Here is a 25,801-nt window from a genome sequence, read left to right on the forward strand (position 1 = left end):
ATGTCGGCCTCTCTGAGCCTTTTTAAAAAGACCTAATTATCTTGAAGGCAAAGTTGACATTAAATTATTATCAACAGGAATCCCGCAGTAACCCCATTTAAAAAAAATATTAAATATGAAATGGAATCGAGTGACTCTTCTAGTATTTGGCGAAATATTTTTTACATCCGATTTTACTTCATTAGTGATTATTAAACAGTACTAAAAATACTTGCAATTGTCCAAATCACAAACGAATTAAAAAGCACTGATTCCGAATATACCTTCGATTCTCGTAAAGGTACTTTTGGGGAATTCGTGTTCTTCAAAAGTATCTTTACGTGATATCAATTTTTTAAGGTTATGTTCTATTCGAAATGATGTTACATAAACATGAATTTATATTATTAAAAAAACAAATCTTGAAGACAAAATTGACCCTAAAATGATATTAGAAACTAGAAATTATAAATAGAAAATGGAGTCGACTAACCTTTCGTTTAAAAAGTCTTTTCAAAGTTTTTGATTCAAATCTTTTTTGTAAGTATAGACCACCTGGAGTCTCCTTGACATAGATTAAAGATTGCAAAAGTGGATAAAGTGTCTCTCAATAATTGAAATTTATTTTAATTCTTTACTTGCATTTTTTATTTTCTTAACAGTTTTCACAAAAATAATTTTTAATTTTACAAAATTTACAAAAGGAGTAGTTTTTCAAATGGTTGAACGCAAAACGACAAAAAAATATCCTTTCCCGTAAGGGAACAGAAACTCCTTGAAAGTATCATTAGATACAGTCAATGAAGATTATGTACCTAATGAAACTTTCAGGGAGTTTCTGTTTCTCAAAAGTGCCAATTCGTATGTAGAGGGTTGCGGCACAGATTAGTAAGGCAGTTATGAGGAAAACAAAATTTTTGATTAGCCATTAATGTTGTGACAGTTTTTAAGATGATCGCATCATTTTAAAAAACTTCTACGAGATTTTGTTTTTTGAAAAAAAAAGTGGAGGGTGAAACTTGAAAAAAAGTTACTGTTTGTTCGTCATCTGAAATTAGACAGTTAAGGTTTGTAGTATTTTCCTTTTTTGTACATAAAAAAGTTTGGGGGTTGAAAGGGGGTGGGAGGGTATTTTCTTGTCACACTGTTAACATTAAAACTAAGAATTCTTAGTGTGAACAATCAATGCTAAAAACAAAAAAATTATGGGAGCAAATTTACAAAAGGGGGTAGTTTTTCAAAGGGTTGAGCGTAAAACAACAAAAAAATATAATTGCCCTTGATAATAGAGTTTATGTATCTAATGATACTTTCAAGGAGTTACGGTTTCTCAAAAGTACCAATTCGTGTGTAGGGGGTTGCGGCACAGATTTGTAAATAAGCCAGTTATGAGCAAAACAAAATTTTTGATTAGCCATTAGTGTTGTGACAGTTTTTAAGATCATCACAACACTTTAAAAAACTTTTACGACATTTAGGAATTGTGAAAGTTAACGCAGGGGGTGAAAATAAAAAAAAATACCGTTGATCATTATCCGAAATTAGACAGTTAACGTTTGTGGTATTTTGCTTTCACAAACATAAAAAAAGGTTGGAGGGTAACTTCTTATCAAAATTGTTAACATTAGAACTAAAAATTCTTGGGGTTAACGAAAAATATTGCAAAAAAATATTGATTATTCATTGGATTTATTTCACAAAAAGAGGTAGTTTTACAAATTGTTGATTAAAACGGGATGAAGAATATGATTGATCATGTGGAAGAACTTATTTAAAGGCAGATTTTTATTATGCCAAAATAAGAATAATAATAATAATTTATAAACATTTTGTCAATTAAAATAAGGGTTGAAAACCAGTTTTATGGCAATGAAATAGCTGTCCAAATTTGAAAATAATTTCGTAATGTATTTCACCACCTAGGGGACAATAGCCAAGTTAAACTCATTACAGTGTCGATACAGTGTTAGTTCATGTAGTGGGCAGCACATCCCAATGAGATCTTGATACCTCAAAGGTACCTTTCCGTTGCATGGAATTTCGAGGAGCTCCTCGAAATTCCCAAATTCTCCTCGAAAGTACCATTCCGTGCTACAAATCTCCTCAAAAGTATCTTTCCCCATACATTGAGATATATATATATAAACATATATAATATATATAATATATATAATATCAAACTGTTTCGACAAATGTATACTCAGAGCTTACTTAGTCATTTGGAGCATTTAGAACAAACTTCTCTCTTGTTTATTTTGGTCACTTGATTTTTAAATTTTGTACATTTACTCTTTAATTTCTTGACTTTTGTTTAATGAATAGGTATAGTTCTTTGGATTTTTATATTTAGAAGACAAATCTCTACAATACTGTATAAAAAAAAATGTACAGTGCTATTTGAAAAAAAGAAGCTGATGTTCATTTGTCTAAAACTAGACGCAATATGTTTTTTTTTATTTAGTTGGTATTGAAGTGTTTTCAAAATTATTTCTTTTGATGTGTCATTTATTCAAATCGGATAAAAAAATAAGCAAGATACAGCATCAAAGGTTTTTCGTCAGTCACCCTGTATATATCCCAAGTGCAAAATTTTTTATCGGAATTTTTTTTGCTAATGAACGAAAACATCCATAAATGAAGTCAGAAGACCAATTATTATCAAATAAGAGCACGAGACGAAGTCGAGGGCTTTTATTTGATAATACAGTAGAACCCCTCTATAACGAGAACTCAAGGGACCAACATACTTACTCGTTATAACCGATTTTCGCTATAAACAGTCATGGACAATAAAAGTTTATACATATGTATTACGAAATAAATTTATTAAATAAGAAAGTTAAATACACATACAACTAATGTTTAACAAGATTTAGTGAAAAAAATCTGTAATTTTAGTTTGTTTGCGGTAATGGAGTATTTTAATCTTATCAATTGCACTTTCTAAATATGCCAAGTTATTAAAAAGAGCATCGTGATGAGGTGTGGAAACACCCATTAACAAAAACTCTCTAACAGTTTTTAAACATTGTTCTACATTTTGAATATTTATTAAAATTTCTTCATCATCTTCTTCTTCCTCTTCCTTTTCGCTATCACTATTGTTTTTATTTTCATTGTAGACTTCTTCAATAATTTCCTCATCCGTTAAAGAGGCGCAAGTGGCAATGTTTTCATCGAAGTTGAGGAATGCGTTATCTTCACTGTCGTTGATTTCATCTGTTTGAATATTAATCCATTCCGCTAATGGAAGATCATCATCTTCATCGAAGTCCTCTTGCCGCCATTTGGCATGTTGAAAACAGTTTTTAATTGTTTTTGTCTGCACAAGTGACCACGCTTTGTGTATGTAATGTACAGCATCCAGAAGACTAATTGTACTTCTTTTTTTTTCTTCTAAGTCCTGCACTAATCGTTTCACCAGAAGTTTCCTATAGTGCGATTTTAAAGATCTTATAATCCCTTGGTCCATTGGCTGTAAAACTGAAGTCGCATTAGGAGGCAAAAATTCCAGTTGAATATTCTGTAAATTTTTTATTTGTGGATGTGCACTATAGTTGTCTATGAGCAACAGAATTTTCCGATTTAATTTTCTGTCCCATCCTCGTAACACTTCTTCAAAAATAGCACTTGTCATCCAAGCCCTTTTGTTTGATTGGTAATCCACCGGCAAGTTTTTTATTCCTTTAAAGCATCTAGGCTTAGCTGACTTTCCAATCACCAACAATTTACATTTTTCAGAACCTGTCATATTTGCACAAACGAGTACAGTAATTCGTTCTTTAGAAAGTTTGCCGCCTTTGCAAGTCTCGTTTTTAAACTTGAGGGTTTTGTCCGGAGTAAGTTTCTAGAACAAACCTAATTCTTCAGCATTAAAAATGTCTTTATCTGCATATTTTTCACGGAATTTTGGCCAAACATTTGATAACCAGTTTTTTATACTTTCTTGGGGAACACTTTTTGATTCACCACATATTTTACCGCAATTGATGCTATGTCTACTTTTAAACCGATTCAGCCACCCATTTGACCATTTTAACTCCGGAGAATTCCCAATTTTTTCCGAAAATTGTTCTGCTTTTTCTTTTAACATGGCCCACTAATGGGCACATTGGATTCGCGATTCACTCTAAACCAAGTAAGGACAGCTTTATCTAGTTTGTTGCCGATTCTTCAATATCTGCGGGAAATCTGTCGTCGATATCGGCATCGTTAACGTCGTTTTCTTTGCATTCCATGTTTGCGAATGCAATAATGTGGAATTGAAAGTGTTTTACAAAACGAATGAAAACTTTTTTAACGTTTCTAATAAACAAATGTCAATACAAGACTAGCTACCTGATTTTTGCCGCAGAAATTAAAATAAACATCAAAAATACGACTGCGTTTTTTAATGCAATGCAAACCAGTTGTATAAAAAATAGATGTATGATGGACGTGTTAAAAGTGATTTTATTTTGTTCGTGGGGTTGGTCAACTCGCTGCGCTCGTTTCCGAATCTACCCCACTTACAAAATAAAATCTCACTTTTAACACTTACATCATAAATAACTATTGTCTAGTTTTAAAAAAAGATACTCGTATCTTGGCGCCATAAAGGAGGCAAAAATGAAAGCAAATGAATGTTTTGTAAGACATAACAAAGGTAATCCCAAAGCCCTTTGGAGCATCATAAATCAACATAAACCTAAAAAAGACCTTCAGTGTATATAGTTCTCCCAGAGCTGCAGCGGTTTTATGGCAGGGTACCATTGTATAAACGTTAACAACACCCACAATAGGTTTAAACCGCAAGTACAACCCCTAATCGTAAATTCGTCCAAGTACTACCCTGTAAACTGACAGGTATAGAACGAAAATGATGATTGACAGGGGTCTGTTTATGTCGCTTATCGGCATTTCAACAGGCGTAATAATTACTATTGCCCTGCCATAAAACCGCTGCAGCTCTGGAAGAACTATACTGCATTCATTTTAAATGTTGGGTTTTGTAATAAAACTTGCCTGCTTTGACACTTGTCCGAAACTCAGTGAATCTAAAACTGTGTTCAATATATTCGGGTCCAAAATTAAAGAATGGTGGGATCGAGATCAACTTTTAGAAGACCAAGTGAAACCATTAACATTTGTTGCCAATACTGGTGAATCATCTAGTGAATTTGATTCAGATGACGATTAATTTTTTATTTGTTTACGTATGTTATTATTTATTTTTTACTTACTTTAAAAGATACATGTAATGGATACTTTACTAATTACTCTTATTTCTTTATTAAGTAATCTTATTTGTCAAATACATTATTTAAAATCAACAATCTCTTTACATTTTTTTGGTCACTGATCACAAAATGTGTTTTAATTTTTTTTTACTTGTGGATATTTTAACGTCTCTTTCTTTTGCTCGTCGATAAGATGGTGAAAGTACGACGTGGTACCAGTTTTATATGAACAGAGGGATTCCTACTTTACGGTACCGATACAATGAAAATTTGCCGCTTTCGTAATTTATGGTGTTTTGATTTTACAACTTTACCATAACACCAATACCATAACCATAACATACCATACCATAACAGCAAACGAGTTTAATGATTATTTCTCATCTATAGCCGATAAAATTATCTCCAGTTTACCGACAACCACAGATAGTCCCATAAATATAATGAGGTCCACGAATGTTACTGATGCCAAGTGCAATGTTTTTTTTTTATTTTCACGAAGTTTCGGAAGTAGAAGTCAGAGATGTAATTAAACAATTAAAAAATAATAACACCAAGGACATTTTTGGATTTTCGACGTCTCTTGTAAAAACGGTGCAGAACTGTTTGATCTCGCCCTTAACTAAATTATTCAACTGTGCTGTTAAACAAGGGTTATTTCCCGACCAGCTTAAAAAAGCAGCAGTGGCACCGATTTTTAAGAAAGGCGACGCTGAGGATGTAAATAATTATAGACCCATTTCTGCATTGCCCATCTTTTCTAAAATTTTTGAAAGACTTATGTTATCTCAAATCATCAAGTTCTTGGATAATAATAAACTACTTACACCCTACCAGTTTGGTTTCAGAAAGAACTACTCAACGACTTTAGCAATTCTCCATCTTACGTGTAACATTTTAAACAGCTTCGAACAAAATGAATTTTATCACACATATTTTCTTGATTTAACCAAAGCGTTTGATTGTGTATCGCATGAATTATTAATCAAAAAACTTTTATTATATAATTTCCACCAATTACAAGTACAAAATTTATTTTGTCATTTTTAAGTGATCACTGATCATACTCAAATTGTTCGTACAAATGGGTCTTACTCAGTCGAAAAGAAGATTATCCACGGTGTACCTCAGGGATCTATACTTGGTCCCATTCTCTTTTTAATTTTTATTAATGACCTCCCAGGATATTTATCAAATAAAAATGTCACAATGTATGCCGACGATACGACTGTTAGTAATAAGGCCAAATCTTTAACCGAACTGTTGACTAATCAAAAGAATCTTCTTACACTAGCTGAAAACTGGTTCATATCAAACAAATTAACTCTAAATAAAGAAAAAAAGATCTCTATAATTTGCACCTAAAAAACTATGCCACTGCAGAAACTTTTTCTAATTTTACAAAATTCTTGGGGGTTTTTATAGATAAACAGCTAAATTGGAATAAGCATGGTGATGAGGTGGCCACAAGGATATCTAAAAATTTGTATCTCTTACGTAACTTGAGCGATGTCTTATCCCAACAGTATTTAAAAATTGCTTATTACGCTTTAATTCAGAGTCATCTACAGTATGCCATTTTGGCATGGGGTCATTCACCTTCGCGGCATAGACTGTTTAGGTTGCAGAGAAGAGCCATTAGAAAAATTGCAAAATTAGGGTACAAGGATGACTGCCACGAATATTTTCACAAACTCAATATTCTTACTCTACCCTGTCTATACATCTCCAAGTGTCTAGATTAGAACATATTATGAAAAATCTTGATTCCTACCCTACTCTTGGTGCATTTCATGACTACCACACCCGAGCCGAAGCCATTAGCTTTAAACCAATAAGACTATCTAAATCCAAGGATGGTATAAATTATTTTTGCATAAAATTTTTTAACAAACTTCCGACAAAAATAACAAAAACCATTAATGAAAAGATGCTGTTGAGTAAAATCAAATCATATCTTATAGAAAAATCATCTTATTCGTTTGAAGAGTTTTTAGAGAATAAATTCACTGATTTTACATGATATGGGTGCACAAAGTCTTGTAGTTAATCAATAATTTTTCTTTGCTTTCTTTTTTGCTCTTTTAGTTTAATTTTTTTAGGTGAATTCTCTTCTAGTTAAATCTAGTTGTCTGACGTGTGCAAATACGCTGTATCTTCGCACGAATAAACTTATTAATATTATTATTATTGTTTGGGGCCTAATGGGGGCTCCAGGAATTGCTCGGAACCAAATGGGGCTCCTGGGTTTGCTCAGCCTAATGGAGGCTTCACTGGTTTGACTGTAGGCGCGCGTGAACTGACACACCGTATCGCTTTGTGTAAAACCTTTATTTACATTTATACAATTCTTTGGACCGTACGACCGTACTCGAGATGTTGGGTAAGAATGACTTCTGACTTGTGACTCTGACTGTTCTACCCTGAGTCCATCTCGGTACTGTCGTCTCAAATCTCTCTCTTCACCCACGCAGGGGTGGTTCTCGGTTCTGAAAGGAGGGGGGTGGCTCTACGCCCCGACATCCTGCCCCCGATTGAAACAATCGTTTCAATGAACAAGATTATACGAGCTATTAAATTACAAAATATTCATAACTACGAACTACGTATCTACATTTTATCATTTTACGAATACAAATTTCAAAAAACCTAATATGTGACCTTAAATTAATTCAATTGATTAATTATCCTTAACTAATGAGTAATGACAGTCTTTTCTGATAAAAATTGCGCCACTTCACTGCACAAAATTGCCCATGAAACATATCACCACTGCACTAATCGTCGATGGGGAGTACGCACAGATTTCTGACGGCTCGTTTCGTGGTGCCTGAGTCCGTCTTCACCGTGGCCACGCGGATGATGTCGTCGGCGCCTGGGTGGACGGCTGTGACGCGACCAAGTTTCCAGGTGAGCGGGGGTGTGACCTCCTTCAGAACTACCAGATCGCCTTCTTTGATTGCTGCGCTGGAATTGCCCTTCTGCCATTTTGGCCGCTCTTGCAGCTGGCCGACGTACTCCTTGGACCAGCGGTTCCAGAAGTGCTGTCTCATCTGCTCTAGGTGCTGCCATCGCGTCAAGCGGTTCTGGGGAACGTCGACGATTTGATGCTCCAGTGGGGATGTCATCGCCGTGCCAATCAGGAAGTGTCCGGGTGTTAAGACGTTTAAATCGCTCGGATCTTCAGTCAGCGGGCACAAGGGTCGCGAATTGAGGCAAGCTTCAATACCTGTCAACAATGTGTACATTTCCTCATATGTTAACGAGGTTTGGCCAATTACGCGTTTGATATGCCCCTTTACTGCTTTAATTCCGGCTTCCCAAAGACCTCCGAAATGAGGTGACCGGGCGGGTATGAAATGCCAATTGATATTAAACTCCGCTAGGTGTCTTAACACGATGTTGCCGAATTCGTCAGCCAAAAACACGTCACGTAGGTCCCGTTGAGCTCCAACAAAATTGGTGGCGTTGTCGGAGTAGATATTCGCTACCATTCCTCTACGCGCGATAAATCGTTTTAGGCCGTTCAAAAAATTCGCCGCGGTCAAATCGCTGACGAGTTCTAAGTGAATCGCCTTCGTTGAAAAGCATACGAACAGACATATGTAAGCTTTGGTAGTTTTTTTACTACGAATCCCGCCGATTTTCAAGAATATGGGACCGCCAAAATCAACGCCACAGTTAGTGAACGGCCTGCTCGCTTTAACTCGGTGCGATGGTAGATTGCCCATAATCGGGTTATTGTCGTGCGGTTTTGTTCTGAAACATGGGATGCACCTGTGCACGACTTTCCGAATTTCACTGCGGCCATCTAACGGCCAGAATTTTTCGCGTACCGCCGCTAGTGTGGCCGTTGGTCCAGCATGTAGTTGATCGCGATGTGTGTTTTCAAGTATCAGTCGGGTTACGTGACCCTTTGGCAAAACAATGGGATATTTTTTGTCGTGTGGGTATTGTGAATTGGACAATCGTCCTCCCACTCTTATCATCCCCGAATTGTCAATGAATGGGTTTAACAGTTTTAATTTACTCTTCGAGTTTACCTGTCTACCTGCTTTTAGGTCCCGTATTTCGTGTTCGAAATTCGCCTTTTGCACCAGAAGTATTATTTTCTCTTCCGCGTTTTGCAGTTCCGCTGTCGATGGATGATTATAACCGTTTTTTGTTATTCTCCTTTTGCAAAGATCGGCAAATCGAAGACATAAAGCTATTATCCGTCGTAGTTTCCGAAATGTGGAAAATTGATTGATAACCCAAAGATTTGGGTGACTATCATCCGTCCCGGTGACCGTAAAGGTTACTACCTGTCGTAATTCCGGTACTTCGTCCGTGATTTGTTGTGCCGTCTGTGAGGGCCAACCATCTGGGTTTTGCGACAGCCAGTGCGGTCCCGTGAACCATAAATTATTTATCAATAATTCGGAGGGATAGACTCCGCGCGATATGATGTCTGCTGGGTTATCCGCCGAGTTTACGTGCTTCCAATTTTGTATGTTCGACAGATTTAGAATTTCGCTCACTCTATTCGCAACAAAGGTTTTAAAACTACCGGGAGATCCTGTCAGCCACGCGAGTACTATCGTAGAATCTGTCCAGTAGTGAACCGTATCAGCTTTGATTTTTATTATATCTTGTATGTTTGATATTAACCTTGCTAATAGGACAGCTGCGGCTAATTCCAAACGCGGTATGGAAATAGTTTTTAACGGTGCTACCCGCGACTTCGCACATAACAATTTTACGGATATTTTTCCGTTTGCATCAATTACCCTTACATATACGCAGCATCCATATGCAACTTGGGATGCATCTGAAAACCCGTGAATTTCGAGTGACTTATACGGATAACTTTCAATGACTTTCCTCGGTATTCTGATTTGGTTTAGCAAGTGTAATTGATTCAGAATTATGGTCCAGCTGGTTTTGAGGTCCTCAGGTAGTTCTTCGTCCCAACCGATTTCCCGTTTCCATAACTCTTGCATAATGAGCTTTGCTTTTACGATGACCGGACCGATTAATTGTAAGGGGTCGTAAATTTTTACAATCGCCGACAAAACCTTGCGCTTGGTAAATATTGATTGAGGATTTTCGCTTTTGACTTCGTATCTTAGGTTATCGTCACGACAATTCCACCATAACCCTAAAATTTTTGTGTCGCCGTTTTTATCAAAGTTTATTAAATGCGAATCAGCGTTATTTAGGTCCGGCAGAAGTTGGTCGTGGTTCGCCGCGAATTTCCTAAGTTCGAATCCGCCGCTCGCTAATAACCTTGTTAGTTGTTCGCGTATTTGATTGGTTTCTTCTATGCTGTTAGCGCCGGTTAATGCGTCGTCCATAAAGAAATCGTTTAATAGGGCCGGGTAAGCTGCAGGGTATTTATCTTTTTCTTCTTCTGCGAGTTGTTGTAAGCAACGTATCGCGAGAAAAGGTGCGCAATTTAACCCGTAAGTAACCGTCGCCAGTTGATATTCTCGAATCGGTATATCTGGACTTTCTCTCCACAAAATGGTTTGATATTTCCGATGTTGATCCGCGACAATTATCTGCCGGTACATCTTGTTGATATCCGCCGTGAAAACGTACTGGTGCGTCCGAAACCGAATGATGATATCAAACAAGTCGTTTTGTAGTTTTGGACCGACCATAACCGCGTCATTTAGACTAACACCTGTGGTCGTTTTCGCGTAGGCGTCGAAAACTACCCTCAGCTTTGTGGTGGTGCTCGTTTCCTTCGTGACCGCGTGATGCGGAAGAAACACCCGCTCGTTAACGTTCATTTGGGTTGGTGGTACTAGCTCCATATGATTGAGTCGGATGTACTCCTTAATAAATTCCGTGTAATCACGCTTCAACGCTGGGTCTTTTCGGAACTTATTTTCCAATGATAAAAAACGTTTTATGGCCATCTCTTTTGAGACGCCGATATTGGGGCCATTTAGCTTGAATGGTATTTCGACCGTAAATCTACCCTCAGCATTTCGAGAACACGTGTTTTTGAAATGGGTTTCGCACTCGATGTCCTCCTTTTTTACAATTACGACTCTTTTGTTCGTTGGATATTCGTCCACGTCCCAAAATTTGGAAAGTTGTTTATTGATGGAGTTCAATGACACGTTACAAAGAGTCCCGTAAGATGGTTTACGACCTGCAACCATATCGCCCCCAACAACCCACCCCAGGATTGTTTCTTGCAGATGTGGGTTGTTTCGAGTTGCCTTGATTTGGCCGACACTTAAAACACGCCAGAAAATACTGGACCCCAATAAAACGTCTACTTTTCTGGACACATTGAATTCTGGGTCCGCCAGATTTATGTTACCCGGAATTTGCCGTGACTCGAACTCAAAGGAAGATAACGGTAATTCTTCCGTAATTTTATTTAACACCAAACAATCGATGTGAGCATTGAATGGGTTATGTAGCGATTTGAAATGAATTTGCGCTAACTGCCGTGCACAACCCTGCAACCCTTCTACCGTCGTTATCGGCCAGTTAACCGGCTTCGTTCCGATCCCTAACCTTTTGACCGTTTCCTCACTGATGAAGTTAGACTGGGAGCCTGGGTCTAATAGCCCACGGCATCGCTGCCAGTTGCCCTGACTATCGCGAATTAAAATCTCCGCCGTTGCGAGTAGATTTTGTTTGGCTTTTCCGACTGATGAGTAAGTAACAACTGAAGTCTGCACGTTATTTTCTACATGCAAAAGAGAATTATGTTTCTCCTTGCAGTACCGACATGCTCGCGATTTGCATTGTGAGGCTTCGTGGCCTTTTCGGAAGCAGTTTTCGCAGACCTTCCATTCTTTGACCTGTGTGACCCGCTGCGCGATAACTAAATTCAAAAATTGAGGACATTGGTACAGTCCGTGCGCCTCTTTGCACATGTAGCACTGTATTTGTTTGTTTGTGCTAGCGTTGCACAGCGTCCTGTCCTTGCTGAAATGGTTCGCGGAGGTCTTGTTATTTGATTTGGGCGTCGCGTTGTTGGTTTTTGCGCTCTGTTGCTCTGCGACGCTGAGCGATTCCAAAGTTACGCATTTTTTCTGCAAAAAGGATTTTAACGTCTCAACAGTCGGTGGATCCGGACCCAATTGAGCTTCCCATTCGCGCTTTGTGAAAAAGTCCATTTTCTGACTTATGATAGGTACTAATAAACCCGACCAATGTTCCGTGGGTTGCCCTAGATTCGTCAACGCTGCGAGGTTGATGTTGAAATCGTCAACTAATTTTCTCAGCGACTGATACGAGTTTTTCACCAGCGGAGGCAGGTTTATTATGGCGTACGCGTGTTCTTGTATTATGAGGCGTTTGTTTTCAAATCGAGTGATTAGTGTTTCCCATGCTACCCTATAGTTTGCCTCTGAAACCGCAATTGATTCTATTGCCTTAAGGGCTTCGTCTTTTAAGCAACTTCTAAGGTAGTGGAATTTCTCGATACTCGTGTACAGATTGCTATCATGTATCAACGCCGTGAATGTGTCGCGAAATGACAACCAATCCCAATAATTACCACTGAATGTGGGTAATTCTAGTATGGGCAATCTAACATTGCTGTTACCGGTACCATGGCTTGATACCGATGGGGTGAAGCCCGTCGCGTTAGCGATAGTCGCGGCTTCATTAACGGTGGCGGTTTCTATTTTCTCTAAAATGGTCGATTCAATGTTGTAGTACGCGTTCTCAAAATCGGCGCGCTCGTTGCCTTGTAAGGCCGTTTCGTCGAGTACTTCGATTTGTAATTGAACCGCGTCAAATTCTTTGAACGCCTCCCGTAAATTCACGAGACGTGTCTTTAGCTGAAAAATGTTACCGTCGCCGAAATCCCTTACGAAGTTAGATACACGCGTGACGGCGCTCTTGATCGTACCGCGACGTATTCTAAGTGATTTCAATTCTTGCTCGTTAGCCATGTTTTTAGGAAATGTACACACTAATCAACAGATAAAAAAGGCATGCACTCTACCTTTGCCTCTGTCGCTGTGGCTTCCTCGATGTCGATACGATCCGGCTCGAAGGACCAATGTTTGGGGCCTAATGGGGGCTCCAGGAATTGCTCGGAACCAAATGGGGCTCCTGGGTTTGCTCAGCCTAATGGAGGCTTCACTGGTTTGACTGTAGGCGCGCGTGAACTGACACACCGTATCGCTTTGTGTAAAACCTTTATTTACATTTATACAATTCTTTGGACCGTACGACCGTACTCGAGATGTTGGGTAAGAATGACTTCTGACTTGTGACTCTGACTGTTCTACCCTGAGTCCATCTCGGTACTGTCGTCTCAAATCTCTCTCTTCACCCACGCAGGGGTGGTTCTCGGTTCTGAAAGGAGGGGGGTGGCTCTACGCCCCGACAATTATTATTATTATTATAAAAAAAAATATGTATAATAAACTTATTTTATTACGTATCCCACCTCCATTATTATTATTATTATTATTATTATGCTATGGTATTAAAACGCCTGTCCGTCCTTTTTGACATATCCGATATAAATCATGTAGGGTGTTCATAGTTTTATTTAGTTTTTTAAGGTAGCAGTAGCAGCAGTGCAAAATAAATTAACAAAATTTTGCATTAATGACAAATTAGTCATTGAAGAAATTTGCTCGCATAATTATAAAATAGAATACATGATCTTGCAACTTAATTTTTTTGTAGTTTTCTAGCTCAAGGAATACATATTTTTGTACCTGACCTTGTGTTCCATCTTTTGTCCCATTGTGTCTCTGACTAAAATTCATATTCCAATAAGATAAGCTTCCATTCCTAAGAATCTCGTCAAACTCTGTGTGAAAATCATGATTGTTCTTAAATATTTCCCATCGTTCGTCTATAACAATATCGTTTATGTGATGATTGTATTCTGCGGAATTAATAACTTTCCAAACATTCGTCTCTTCGACTTTCTCTGTTAAGAGAAGGGTAATCGTAGAATTATCTAAATAGGATGATGAATTACCTGGAACATATAATTAGCAGTAGCAAGAGTGGGTAGAAAACTGTAGTAACACAAATTTACCAACGTAAGTACCATCTTTTCCCGAACCGTCATTAAAAAATATTCCAGGACTGTCACCATCCACTACACAGTACTTAGTAGAACTACTATTTTCACACACAGCAAAAGTAGAAAATAGAAGAATAAATGGTACATTATTAAACGTCTTACAATTTGTCATAGTGATTATAAATTTCTAAACGGTTTATTTAATTTTATGTTTTATCTTATGTGTTATCTCAGATATAAGATAATATAAATTTACCATTTATCAAGAACCTCAAATACTACGGATTAAACATTATTCTGCAAATAAGGATATGATAACACCCAAAAACATCTGGCACAAGAGAAAGCTTTTATTGCATCTTGTTTTATAATATTTATGTAGTTACACATTTGGAACTTTTTTTTGGACACACATATTTACGGTTTACAGATTCACTTGTGAGACACGCTGTAAACACCAATGTTCTACATTAAAACTGGAAGTTACTATAAAAATGTACTCACTTTAATCGTTATCTTTCCAATGATGAGTCATTTGAAACATGCGTTATCAACATAAATAGAAAGATTATTCAGAAATTTGTTCAACCTATACTCGAATATAAATATAATAAATCTGAAGATTCTGAATTTCTTTTATCTATTTTGACTGCAATATGAGAATTGCCCGATAGATTTCTTAAAACATTATCCCACTAAAAATTTCGCTACAAAATTCACAATTACTTTCTGTACAAACTGTATATCATTTATTAATTCCTCTGTTGCGGTTCATTTGATAAAATTATTATTATCAAACCGCAAATTTGTAAGGTACCTACATTTTATTTAAAAATAACACTAGGTACACCTTTTTCAATTGTATTTCAGAAAACATCACATGTAATTCAGATTAGTTAATTTGATTTCAGAAAACATAAATTGTAATTCAGATTTGTCAATTGTATTTCAGAAAGTGTTAATTGTAATTCAGAATAGTAAATTCAATTTCAGAAAGCGTTGTTTGTAATTCAGAATAGTTAATTCAATTTCAGAAAGCGTTAATTGTAATTCAGAAAGTATCAATTGTAATTCAGATCAGCAACTTACTTGTACATATTCTTGTCTCAAACAACCATGTATGTACCTATACAGGGTGTTTTCGAAGTTGAGGCGTTTCTCATAACATCTGATAGTATGCGTTGTTCTAAAGACTTTTAGCCAAAATCACCTTAGTAAAATGTGTATGGCAATGAAGATGCAATAAGTTAATTTTTTTGAAAATTTTGAAACCGGTCCTGCTCAAATTTGCGCTGATTTGTTAGAAATTAGAATTGACACAAAAAAATCAAATGAGCATGGACGTTAATCAAAAATACTGTCATAGTTGTCATTTAATTGTCGGAATGGCTTTATCATTACGGAAATAATGAGCTCACAAATATGTTGCTAATCTATGGGCAATGTTATCACCACTATCACGTTATCAGAATGCAGCTGCAGCGTCCAGAGAGTACGCAGAGCGATTTCCAGAAAGACACGATCCTGGACCACGTCAGTTATTAATCTACATAGTACAGCCAAAGAGTAACTATATAGTCTTTGGTACAGCGGAGAAATAAACAGGACCGGACTCAAAATTTTAGAAAACAATAAAAATATACAATTAATTATCTCCGCTAATACAAACATTTTACTAAGAAGATTTAGGCTAAAATTCTTAAGAATAATGTATAGCATCTCGTGTTACAAGGAACGCCTCAACTTCGAAAAGACCCTGTATGTATAGGTTGTATTTTTATTCAATATAACAATTCTTTACAAAATTAACAGAATACAATCATATTTAACGGCCTACTAATATGTCATCCCTTGCTAAAGCGACAGCATGATGTATGGTGGTGTGCTGCGCTGCACGAGCACAATCTCCCCGGTAATAGTATCTTTTGCTGCATCAATAATTTCCTCCAAGTAAACCAATCTTTGTTCTATAACCCCAGGTGCCACTACTTGGGGAACACGAAGATGAGTTTTCGTGTAACACTTAACTTTAGGCCAAATATACTCAATAGGATTTAACATTGGTGAGGTCCCAACCTTAACAGTGTTGCGGTAGCTCCATTGGTAACTGCTTCAAGTCTCGAATGGCACCGAGCGTTATCACAAACTATCACCAAATCTGCTAACTGATTTCCCATTTCTTGCCAGTGTTGTAGGAATGATGTTGCCCAAGCATTGGCCAAATTTGCGGTGAATGACCCTCTACGCCGCTCCATTGTTACAATTCCTGCTGTCGAAATTGCTACAATTTGATGTACATTGGGACCTCTTGCCGCTGAAAGCTGCTGTATTGCTCTCAACCCAATATGAGCACGCCCTCTTGTTCGGCGGCAAAACAAATTAAAATTCGTTTCATGGATCCAAACAATTTGTTTGCCTTTCTCTACATATGTAATGGTTCAAAGCCTGAACATATTCTGCGTTTCCGTTTGTTTTCTTCTATGTTAATGGCGGCTGGTTCACAATGTGTTTGTTTTATAGTGAAAACCCTTCCTTCCAAATAATTTCCCACTGTGGTTACCGATACCATATTTCGGAAAATTTGCAAAATTTTCTGTTGTAGCTGCTTTAATGTGACGCTGCACTCTTCTTCTACCCATGAGATCATTACATCAATCTGTTCATCAGTTAGAATTTTTGGTTTAATGCCTCCTTTGTGTAACATAAAGTCACGTCCTGAATGCACCCATTGAAATGCTGTCTTATATTTTACATCTAATGCTACCGCCAGAGCTACCCAATCTTCGCCTTTGTTGGCACATGCTACAATCCTTTCTCGATCTTGGCACATATGTTTCTTATAACGTTGTCTTTCAATAGGCTCACTTTCATTCGAAATAACTCTACAAATTGGACAAAACACTTCTGGACCATTCTGTAAGCGTTCAGCACATTTTCTGTGTAACCGGTGTCTACATGGCAGCAATCGAATCACTGCATTTCTTGCCATTGATACTCGACAAATTGCATAATTGTCTTTTTCTATAATTGATTCCAAAAATTGAAATTCACGCATAGTTATCTGTGCCTGAAGTGGGTCATTTTCTAACGTGTATTTTTTTTTTGCATTGTTAGTAAGAAACCATAGAAACCATACAAAACAGTGTGTGAAATGCAATTTCTCGCATACGACTATTTCTGTTTTTCATTTCACGCACTGTTTTTTATTAGTTACCTAGCAACATGGTCACTGCATTGAAACTTCAGAGTTCCTTCAAAAATTTCAAAGGCTTATACTGCCTCGACCTTCGTCTCGGCATAAAAGACCTTTTCATGCACAAAAACACTCTCTTCGCGCACTTAATATAAAAATAACTATTTAAATTCATCATAAAAAATATTGAACACTTTCTGTCAAACTTTTCTGTTTAATAATTATTGCAAACATACATTACCAACAGAATAACAAACTTTGTTTTTACATAGAAGTACCTACCTATTTTGAGAATATCATTTTTACATCAATAAAGTAACGAATTCTGAATTACAAATGACGGACTCTGAATAACAATGTATGCTTTCTGAAATACAAGTTCCTAATCTGAATTACAATTAAGACTATCTGAAATTCATTTCATTAATCTGAATTACATACTTATAACGCGTTCTGAAATACAATTAACTATTCTGAATTACAATTTACGCTCTCTGAAATACAATTTACTAATCCGAATTATAATTCACGTTTTCTGAAATATATCTTACCGTTTCTGAATTACACTTGAAAAAGGTGTAGATATAAAAATATTCAATTTGGGTTTGATACATAGCAAAATTGTCCTTTTTAGGTCTGCTTAGTTGATCTTTGTCAGGATTTGTATAACCTTCTTTTCCTTGTTATAGCCTGTACCTTTGTGTTAAACATGACTCACTTTAATGTAACCGGGTTTTGCTAGTTTTTCTATTGAGCTTTACCCAATTTTCATTTTTTAAAATTACAAAATGTCAAATTCCGTCGGGCTCATTATCACTCGTGAAATACCCTGTACAAATACACAGGGTGATTCACGTAGTCAGTTCTTGTTTGACTTCCCAAAATTAAATATCAAAAATTGGTAGCCGACTATAATCGACTGCTCCAAGTTCAAATAAAATACTTTCAAAATGGTGACACTTCCGGAAATATCGGAAATTGACGCCATCTTTGTTTTTTTAAATGGAAAGGTCCCATTTTGATTTCAAATTTCGATTCTACGTTAAATTTTGAGTTTAGGAGGTCCTTTTGTCAACACTTATCTGTCATCGTTTTTGACCTACTCGTATGTCATCTTTTTCGCAAAAAAGCGGGGTTGCAGGGATTCATTAAAAAAATGATCACTTCTGAACCATTGAAAATAAATAATTGTTTTTTTTTTTGTTGAATAGGTACCTAAAGGTTTGGCCGATCTTTTGCGCCGCCATCTTTTTTATGTTTCATACGCCTACTGCAATTTTTCAAAATTGATAAATAAAAAATGTTGAAAACTTCATTTTTAACTTACCCAACCAAAGGTGGGTAAGTTATTGTGATCGGTTCAAAATTTCGAATTGCTAATTTCATCAGATCTTTGAGGTCCCCTGAACACGTTTATGAAGTTTTTAGAATGATGTCTGTCTGTGCGTCTGTGCGTCTGTCAGTCCCACTTTTCGTTCTCCCACGATTACTCAAAAACGCTTTGACTGATTGCTTTCAAATTTGACCAACACAAACTTACCCGTGGTCTTTCGAGTTGAAAAGCTGTTGGTGTCAATCGGACCACGGGGGGTGGAGTGGAAGAGGATGGGGCTAGGCCGAAAAAATAATAAGGAAACATGGAAATTTGATTTTACCGTTTGAAAGGGATGTGTCTTTATGTCGGAAACGATGTTTACCATTTGCGGATTTTTCCAATGTGGCGGACTTATAATAGTTATTTACACAATTAGTGGGATAAAAGCAATATTACAGGATTCGAGTGTGAAGATTGCAGATAACGAGGGCGTTAGCCCGAGTTCATCTGTAATCACACGAGTTTCCTGTAATATGCTTTAGCCCACGTGTTATGTACAAAATTTTATCTAAGACCGCCCCGAATTAAAAAAAAAGGTAAATCTTATTTATTTCCGCCAGTTTCATTACACCACTCAGTGGAATAATGACTTCCTTATCCCACTGAGTGGGGTAATGAAGCTCACTTATCCCACTGAGTGGAGTAATGAAATGCGTCCGGTAATGAAGTTCCTTATTCCACTCAAATGAGTGGGATAAGTGCCATTTATCCCACGGGATTAGATAACGTTATTTACGTCTTCATAGATCGACGGCAATAACTGCTGAAACTTTTAACAAAATAATCTCGAATCTTGCCATTGGAAGTAACTCTGTAATAGTGACCACCGACTAGAGTTTGGTGTCAATCCGAGTACGAGGGGTGGAAGAGGGTGGGGGTTGCTCGAAAAAATAATGAGGTGGCATGGAAATTTGATTACCAGTTGAAAGGGCATGTGTTTTTATGTTGGAAATGATATTTACTATTTGCGAGAATTAGAAGACGATTTATAACACGGACAAGGTAGGTATCTCGGGTCAATTCAGATTGGTTTTTAAAATTGATGTCGGGTAAGTTACTAGGCCGGGTCTTCGACTCGGCTCCATCCCAATTTTTTTTAAATAACAACTACCATTTCTGATCCTAGATATAAATGTTAAATTTAATTTTAAGCCCAGTTTTATTAACATTGTGTATGTCTATTTCTAGCCGTTTTGGTGTAATTTGTATTTTTTGAATATTCTTTTTTTATCAAGAAATTGTTTTAATGAATTTTTATTCAAAAATCGCAGGCCTTTAAAACGCTCGTTTCACTCACGTTTTAAACTGGCCCGCTAATGCCATAAAGAGCCCAATTTACGCACGAACTCGTTAAATAAACTAAACGTTGTTCACGTTGAGTTGACAATTTCAAGGTCAAATAATTTAATTTATCCAATTTTGCCTTATAAAGTCATGTTTAAATACTTAGATACTAGTTTAATGAATAATCGAATAAAATTTTAATTGCTCTAGCGGTTTAAAAATGTCAAGTAAATGTCAAAGAAAATAAATAAAAATCTATTAAACAATAATTATACATACATTACAGGTATTGGGAAGCAATTGTTCATAATTGTATCATCCATTTTCTAGATTTTCACCTTCTATACGTGTATACGCCGTAAAGACCTAATTTTATTAGGAGTACTTAATATTGGATAAAATAATTCACTGTCACACCGATTTTTTCTTTCTCGTGTCGTGTTGGCTTTGTTTGTAAGTGAAAAATTATCAAAAAATTATGAAATGTACCTTACCAATAGCCAGGTAATTAGAAGTCGCGATTTCTTGCGTGCGCGTATACGATGCCCCACCTGGTATTTGTAAATCGCTTATGAAACTACAATAGGTGACGTTGTCAAATCTTCTCTACGATGACATATGTCAAAGTTAAGCCAGTCAACTTTTTTTTTTAAATAGTACACTATACATTTCTTGCCTATTCTTGTAAAGCTTTTTTTTCTACATTTGAATATGAAAAAAAATTAACACTTACATCAGAAAAAAATCGAGAAAAATAATAAAATATGATTTAATTTATTCGAAAGCGTTATTTTCTAAAAAGAACTAGTAAGCCAAACATTTGTAAATTCGCATTATGTTGGTTCCCTGCATGTCAGTATTTACAAGACAACCACGTAGCCAAAAAATAAAATGATTTGACCTTGTTTGTTTTCAAGCCTCGGGTGTGCCTCGGCCAGAAAACTGATACTCGGACGAAATACCAAATCCATACTGAATTTACTATGCTAAATTCGCGTTATGTTGGTTCCCTGCATCGCACTATTTTAAGAATTACATAACCAAAAAATAAAACTATTTGACAGTGAAATACCCGATCCATCCTGAACTTACTTTATTCGAATATTAGAATTTACACTTATTCGAATTTTACATAGTCACCTATTCAAATATTCGAATAATTCGAATACGATTCCCAAGACTCATCATGTCATTCATGCACTATCAAAATTCAAATACATATTTTCATCGTGTATGCATTCAAAGCGGTATAGTCAGGAAGAAGTTAGGTTTCGAAGCCAGATGTTATATCATAGTTATTTATTTAAATGTAGGTTATAACATAGCTATTTATTTAAATGTAGGTACGTTAATAATTGACGCTATTAATGTCAAAATTCAATTGTCTCCATGGCTAACTAGCTCTTTTTAGAAAATAACACTTTCGAATAAATTAAATCATTTTTTTTTTTCTCGATTTTTTCCTATTGCAAGTGTCAACTTTTTTTACACATTCAAATGTAGAAAAAAAAGCTTTACAAGAATAGACTAAGAAATGTATAATGTACCATTTAAAAAAAAAAGTTGACTGTCTTAACTTTGACATATGTCATCGTAGAGAAGATTTGACAACGTCACCTATTGTAGTTTCATAAGCGATTTACAAATACCAGGTGGGGCATCGTATACGCGCACGCAAGAAATCGCGACTTCTAATTAAATAAAATTGTCGAAATTTTTCAGACTTACCTGGCTATTGGTAAGGTACATTTCATAATTTTTTGATAATTTTTCACTTACAAACAAAGCCAAAAAAAATTAAAATGTAAATTTCAACCAAAAAGTCAAATTCTGATTTTTATACTAATCTACCCAGATTCACTTCCTATAATTATTTATGAAATCTACGGAAAAAAATACCAATTAGATTTTGAATTAAACGCAGTTTTACATTTCAACTTTCAAAATCATTTTTATTTATGACCTGCTACTTGTGCTATCGTAAATTTAGGTGACAACGGAAACTGTCAATTTTATGGCAAAAAGGTTTAAAACGGTCGGCTATACCTTTGTTGGGAAATTATACCCTTGTGCCGTAAATCACCCGTCTGGTTTACGTTTAAATAAAAAAGCGAATTATTTAGCTAACCAAGTCAAAATTTGTAATTCTGCCACCAGGGTTTGATGGGCTAGCAGATACAGATTCATTTAGTGTAAAAACTTTATAGGTAAATTAACAGTTAATTTCAGAAAACGAATAAAACTGTTACGGCCTCATTCATTAACAAAAAAAATTTAAAAAATTCTCAAATAAACCTTATCAATAATTAGTCAGGTAGGTATATAAAATTTCGCCAATTTTATTTAATAGAAGTCGCGATTTCTCGCGTGCGCGTATACGATGCCCCACCCGGTATATATGGTTTGCTATACTTTTTTCTTAAAATAAAAAAGATATTGGGGCGCGAATACCAATCTGAATCACCCGGTATAGTGATATGCAGCTAACCAACATAATGCAATTTAGCAATGTTCAATTCAATGTGAACGGTGTTTACCTGCATGTCACTATTTACAAAACATAATTACAGAGCCAAAAATAGTATATTATACAGGGTGACTGACGAAAAACCTTTGACGTTGTATCTTACTTATTTTGTATGCGATTTGAATAAATGACACATTAAATGAAATAGTTCGAAAAACACTTCATTATTATCCTATTCGATATTTTTTTCGACATCTATTTTTTGACAGACGATAGCCAACTTTTTTTTTTCAAATTACACTCTATATATTTTTTTATTCGTTCTTATAAAGAACCTTCTTCTGAATATTCGTACATTAAAAGAAAAAATAAAAAATGTATTTTAATTGAAAAAAATTGAAAATCAAAAATCAAGTAATCAAATTTGTAAGCAATACAAAATCTATTCTGGTTGCTCAAAATTTCCTCAATGCTGTTGCAGACACTGCAACCTACCTACAAATGAATATTCAGAGCTTAGTTAGTCATTTCGAGCATTTAGAACAAACTTCTCTCTTGTTTATTTTGGTCACTTGATTTTTAAATTTTGTACATTTACTCTTTAATTTCTTGACTTTTGTTTAATGAATGGGTATAGTTCTTTGCATTTTTATATTCAGAAGACAAATCTCTACAATACTGAATAAAAAAAAACAGTGCTATTTGAAAAAAAGAAGGTAATGTTCATCTGTCAAAAACTGAACGCAATATATTTTTTTTATTTAGTTGGTATTGAAGTGTTTTCAAAATTATTTCATTTGATGTGTCATTTATTCAAATCGGATAAAAAATAAGCAAGATACAGCATCAAAGGTTTTTCGTCAATCACCCTGTATATGCCGTTCACGATTGTTTTATTAGCAGCACGTTTCACTTATTTATTGATTCTTATTATTTATATTTAAACATGCCCAGAAAAACAAGACACTTAATGAACATTTAACCTCAAAATTACAAGTCTCAACAAATTGTACACTAGACAGCGTTGCCGATAGTAATTATCGAGGAAAATGCGACGTTGGTGGTTTTTTGATTTTTGAATTTTATACGCTGATTTTTTTTATCAATGAACCATAGGGATTTACATGGTATAAACTTTATTTCTCGTTAATGGTGTTTCTACTTCTAATTTCAAAATTATTTTTTGCACACTGTTAGCTTACTTAATTTTTTATAAGATCTGATAGTTTTTTTTTAAATGTTATTTATTATAATCTGTTTCAAAATCAAAAATCCACCCACACTGCATTCTACCTCGAAAATACAACCGATAACGTCGCCAACTTTTGTTTTTAGTGTGTTTGCAAGCGTCAGAAAAAAGTGGGGTTATGAAAGAAAACTTTTGACAGTCATTTAGGTCGTAATTCGTCGTGTTTTTTTGTTCTCATTTTATTATATCACTCAAAAGTTGTATAGTCTGCTTTTTAATCAAAGAACCAGGACCTGTTGATTTAGGTTTGTAATAATAAAATTTTACTAAATATAGGGAATTTAATGATATCTGTTGGCTACGACTGCCAACGCCTGTCATTTTTAATTCCCTTGAAAATACGCAAACTCGCATTTAAAATTTGAACGTGTTATTAAAAATTTCTTGCAGTTATTTTGAAATTAGCAGTAGAAAAGCTATTAACACGAAATAAAGTTTACATTAGTAAATCCCTATGGTTCATTGATAAAAAAATTCACTCTAGGTATGTAGGAAAAAGCCACAAACTAAAAATCGTTGCTGACTGCTCCGAGTACCTGGTTGTTTAAAAGATTTGTATATTTCTGATCATTCTCATTTATAGATTATTTGTAACATAAAACAATTTGAGTCAAAAGTGAATGTAATAGAGGTATTTTCAAATTTGGTGGCGGAAACAAAAGACTGAGAAATGTCACAAAAATGTATTGTCAGTGTCGAATTTCTCATAAGCGCCGTAAAAAGGAATGTCTAGGAGTCTAGGTAAATTTAAATTTTCGTTAAATAGATTGAAAAATTAATTCTAATAATTATTATTATCACTAATTACATTATTGTTGTCGACATGAACTAATAAAATGTGGAAAGTAGTTTTATGTTTCTTTTTTTTTACACAACAAATATTTTTAATAAAAAAATTCAGTCACTCTCGTCACTAGAACTATCTGCACCTAAGTTTATGATAATTTCTGGAACTCTTACTTCTAGGCGATGTTCATTTAACAAATAGTTATCTTCATTTGCAATAACACCACTACAAACATTTTTCCAAATTGTATTAAACTTAGTATCGCTAAATTCATTTTCCGCTAAAATTTTTGCGTCATCCAGTTTGAAAGTTACGTTTTTTTTTGCCACACTGTTTTTTACCAAAGCCCAAATTTTCTCTATCGGATTAAGATCCGGATGATACGGAGGTAACCTCAGTATATTATGACCATGTCTCTCTAACAATACATCAAATTTATATATTATATGCCGCTTTTTGTGTCTCTTGATAATATCATATAATTGAATCTTATAACTATTTTCGTCAAAGGGTATATTTTTCTGCATTAGCCACTCTTTCATTTCTAACTTTCTGGACACGGACGTAGGAGCACGGTTTAATTGTACATTGTGATAAGATGCATTATCTGTTACTACCACGCTGTTTTGGGGCAAATTTGGTATCAACTTCTCTTTAAGCCACCTTTCATAATTCTCTGCATTCATATCATCATGGTAGTCTGAACTTTTACTTTTACATCCCGACTTAAAAATTAACAAGGCATTTGGCACGAAACCCATTTCTCCGCCAGCATGAACAATAATCAGTCTTCTTCCTTTAGAAATTGGTGCTAGCAGACCCTGTGCAGATCCATCGGTCCAACATTTTGTGATAGTATGTCCTGCATTGATGTAGGTTTCGTCCAAATAGACAATAGGCCTTCCTTCACGTCGGTATTCCTTAATTTTGTCTAAGTACTTGAACCTTAGTAACCTTATTTCACTAGTTTCGACCAGAATTTTTCTGTTATCGGGAGTCTTGGCCCATTTAAATCCAATTTTCATTAAAACTCTTCTTAGGGACGACGTACTACCTTTCCATCCATAGTCATTTTTTAACTTTAGATTTAAGTGCTCCATAGTTACTCGACATTTTTCAGTAATATGAAAATTATAAACAAAATTTCGAAAATCACCTAACTCATACTCTTCCAAATTAGTGACCGTACATTTTCGGTGTCTTTTTGGTGGTGAATTCAAAATAGGAATTCCATTATTTCT

At 35.5% G+C, this 25,801-nt stretch overlaps 1 protein-coding gene across 1 annotated transcript in view; it reads right to left on the reverse strand.

Annotated features, from left to right (window-relative positions):
• The window catches only part of LOC138126519 (receptor-type tyrosine-protein phosphatase C-like), a 54,949-nt gene extending 40,255 nt beyond the window's left edge, over positions 1-14,694 (reverse strand). The window contains exons 1-2 of the mRNA XM_069042276.1: positions 14,218-14,694; positions 13,889-14,157 (exon numbers count right to left, since the gene is read on the reverse strand). Coding sequence (XP_068898377.1) covers positions 13,889-14,157; positions 14,218-14,377 — 429 coding nt within the window. The 5' untranslated portion in view covers positions 14,378-14,694. The remainder of the gene's footprint in view (positions 1-13,888; positions 14,158-14,217) is intronic.
• Positions 14,695-25,801: the final 11,107 nt, after the last annotated feature.

The sequence above is a fragment of the Tenebrio molitor genome, chromosome 3 (genome assembly GCF_963966145.1).
Source record: "Tenebrio molitor chromosome 3, icTenMoli1.1, whole genome shotgun sequence".
Taxonomy (NCBI): Eukaryota; Metazoa; Arthropoda; class Insecta; order Coleoptera; family Tenebrionidae; genus Tenebrio; species Tenebrio molitor.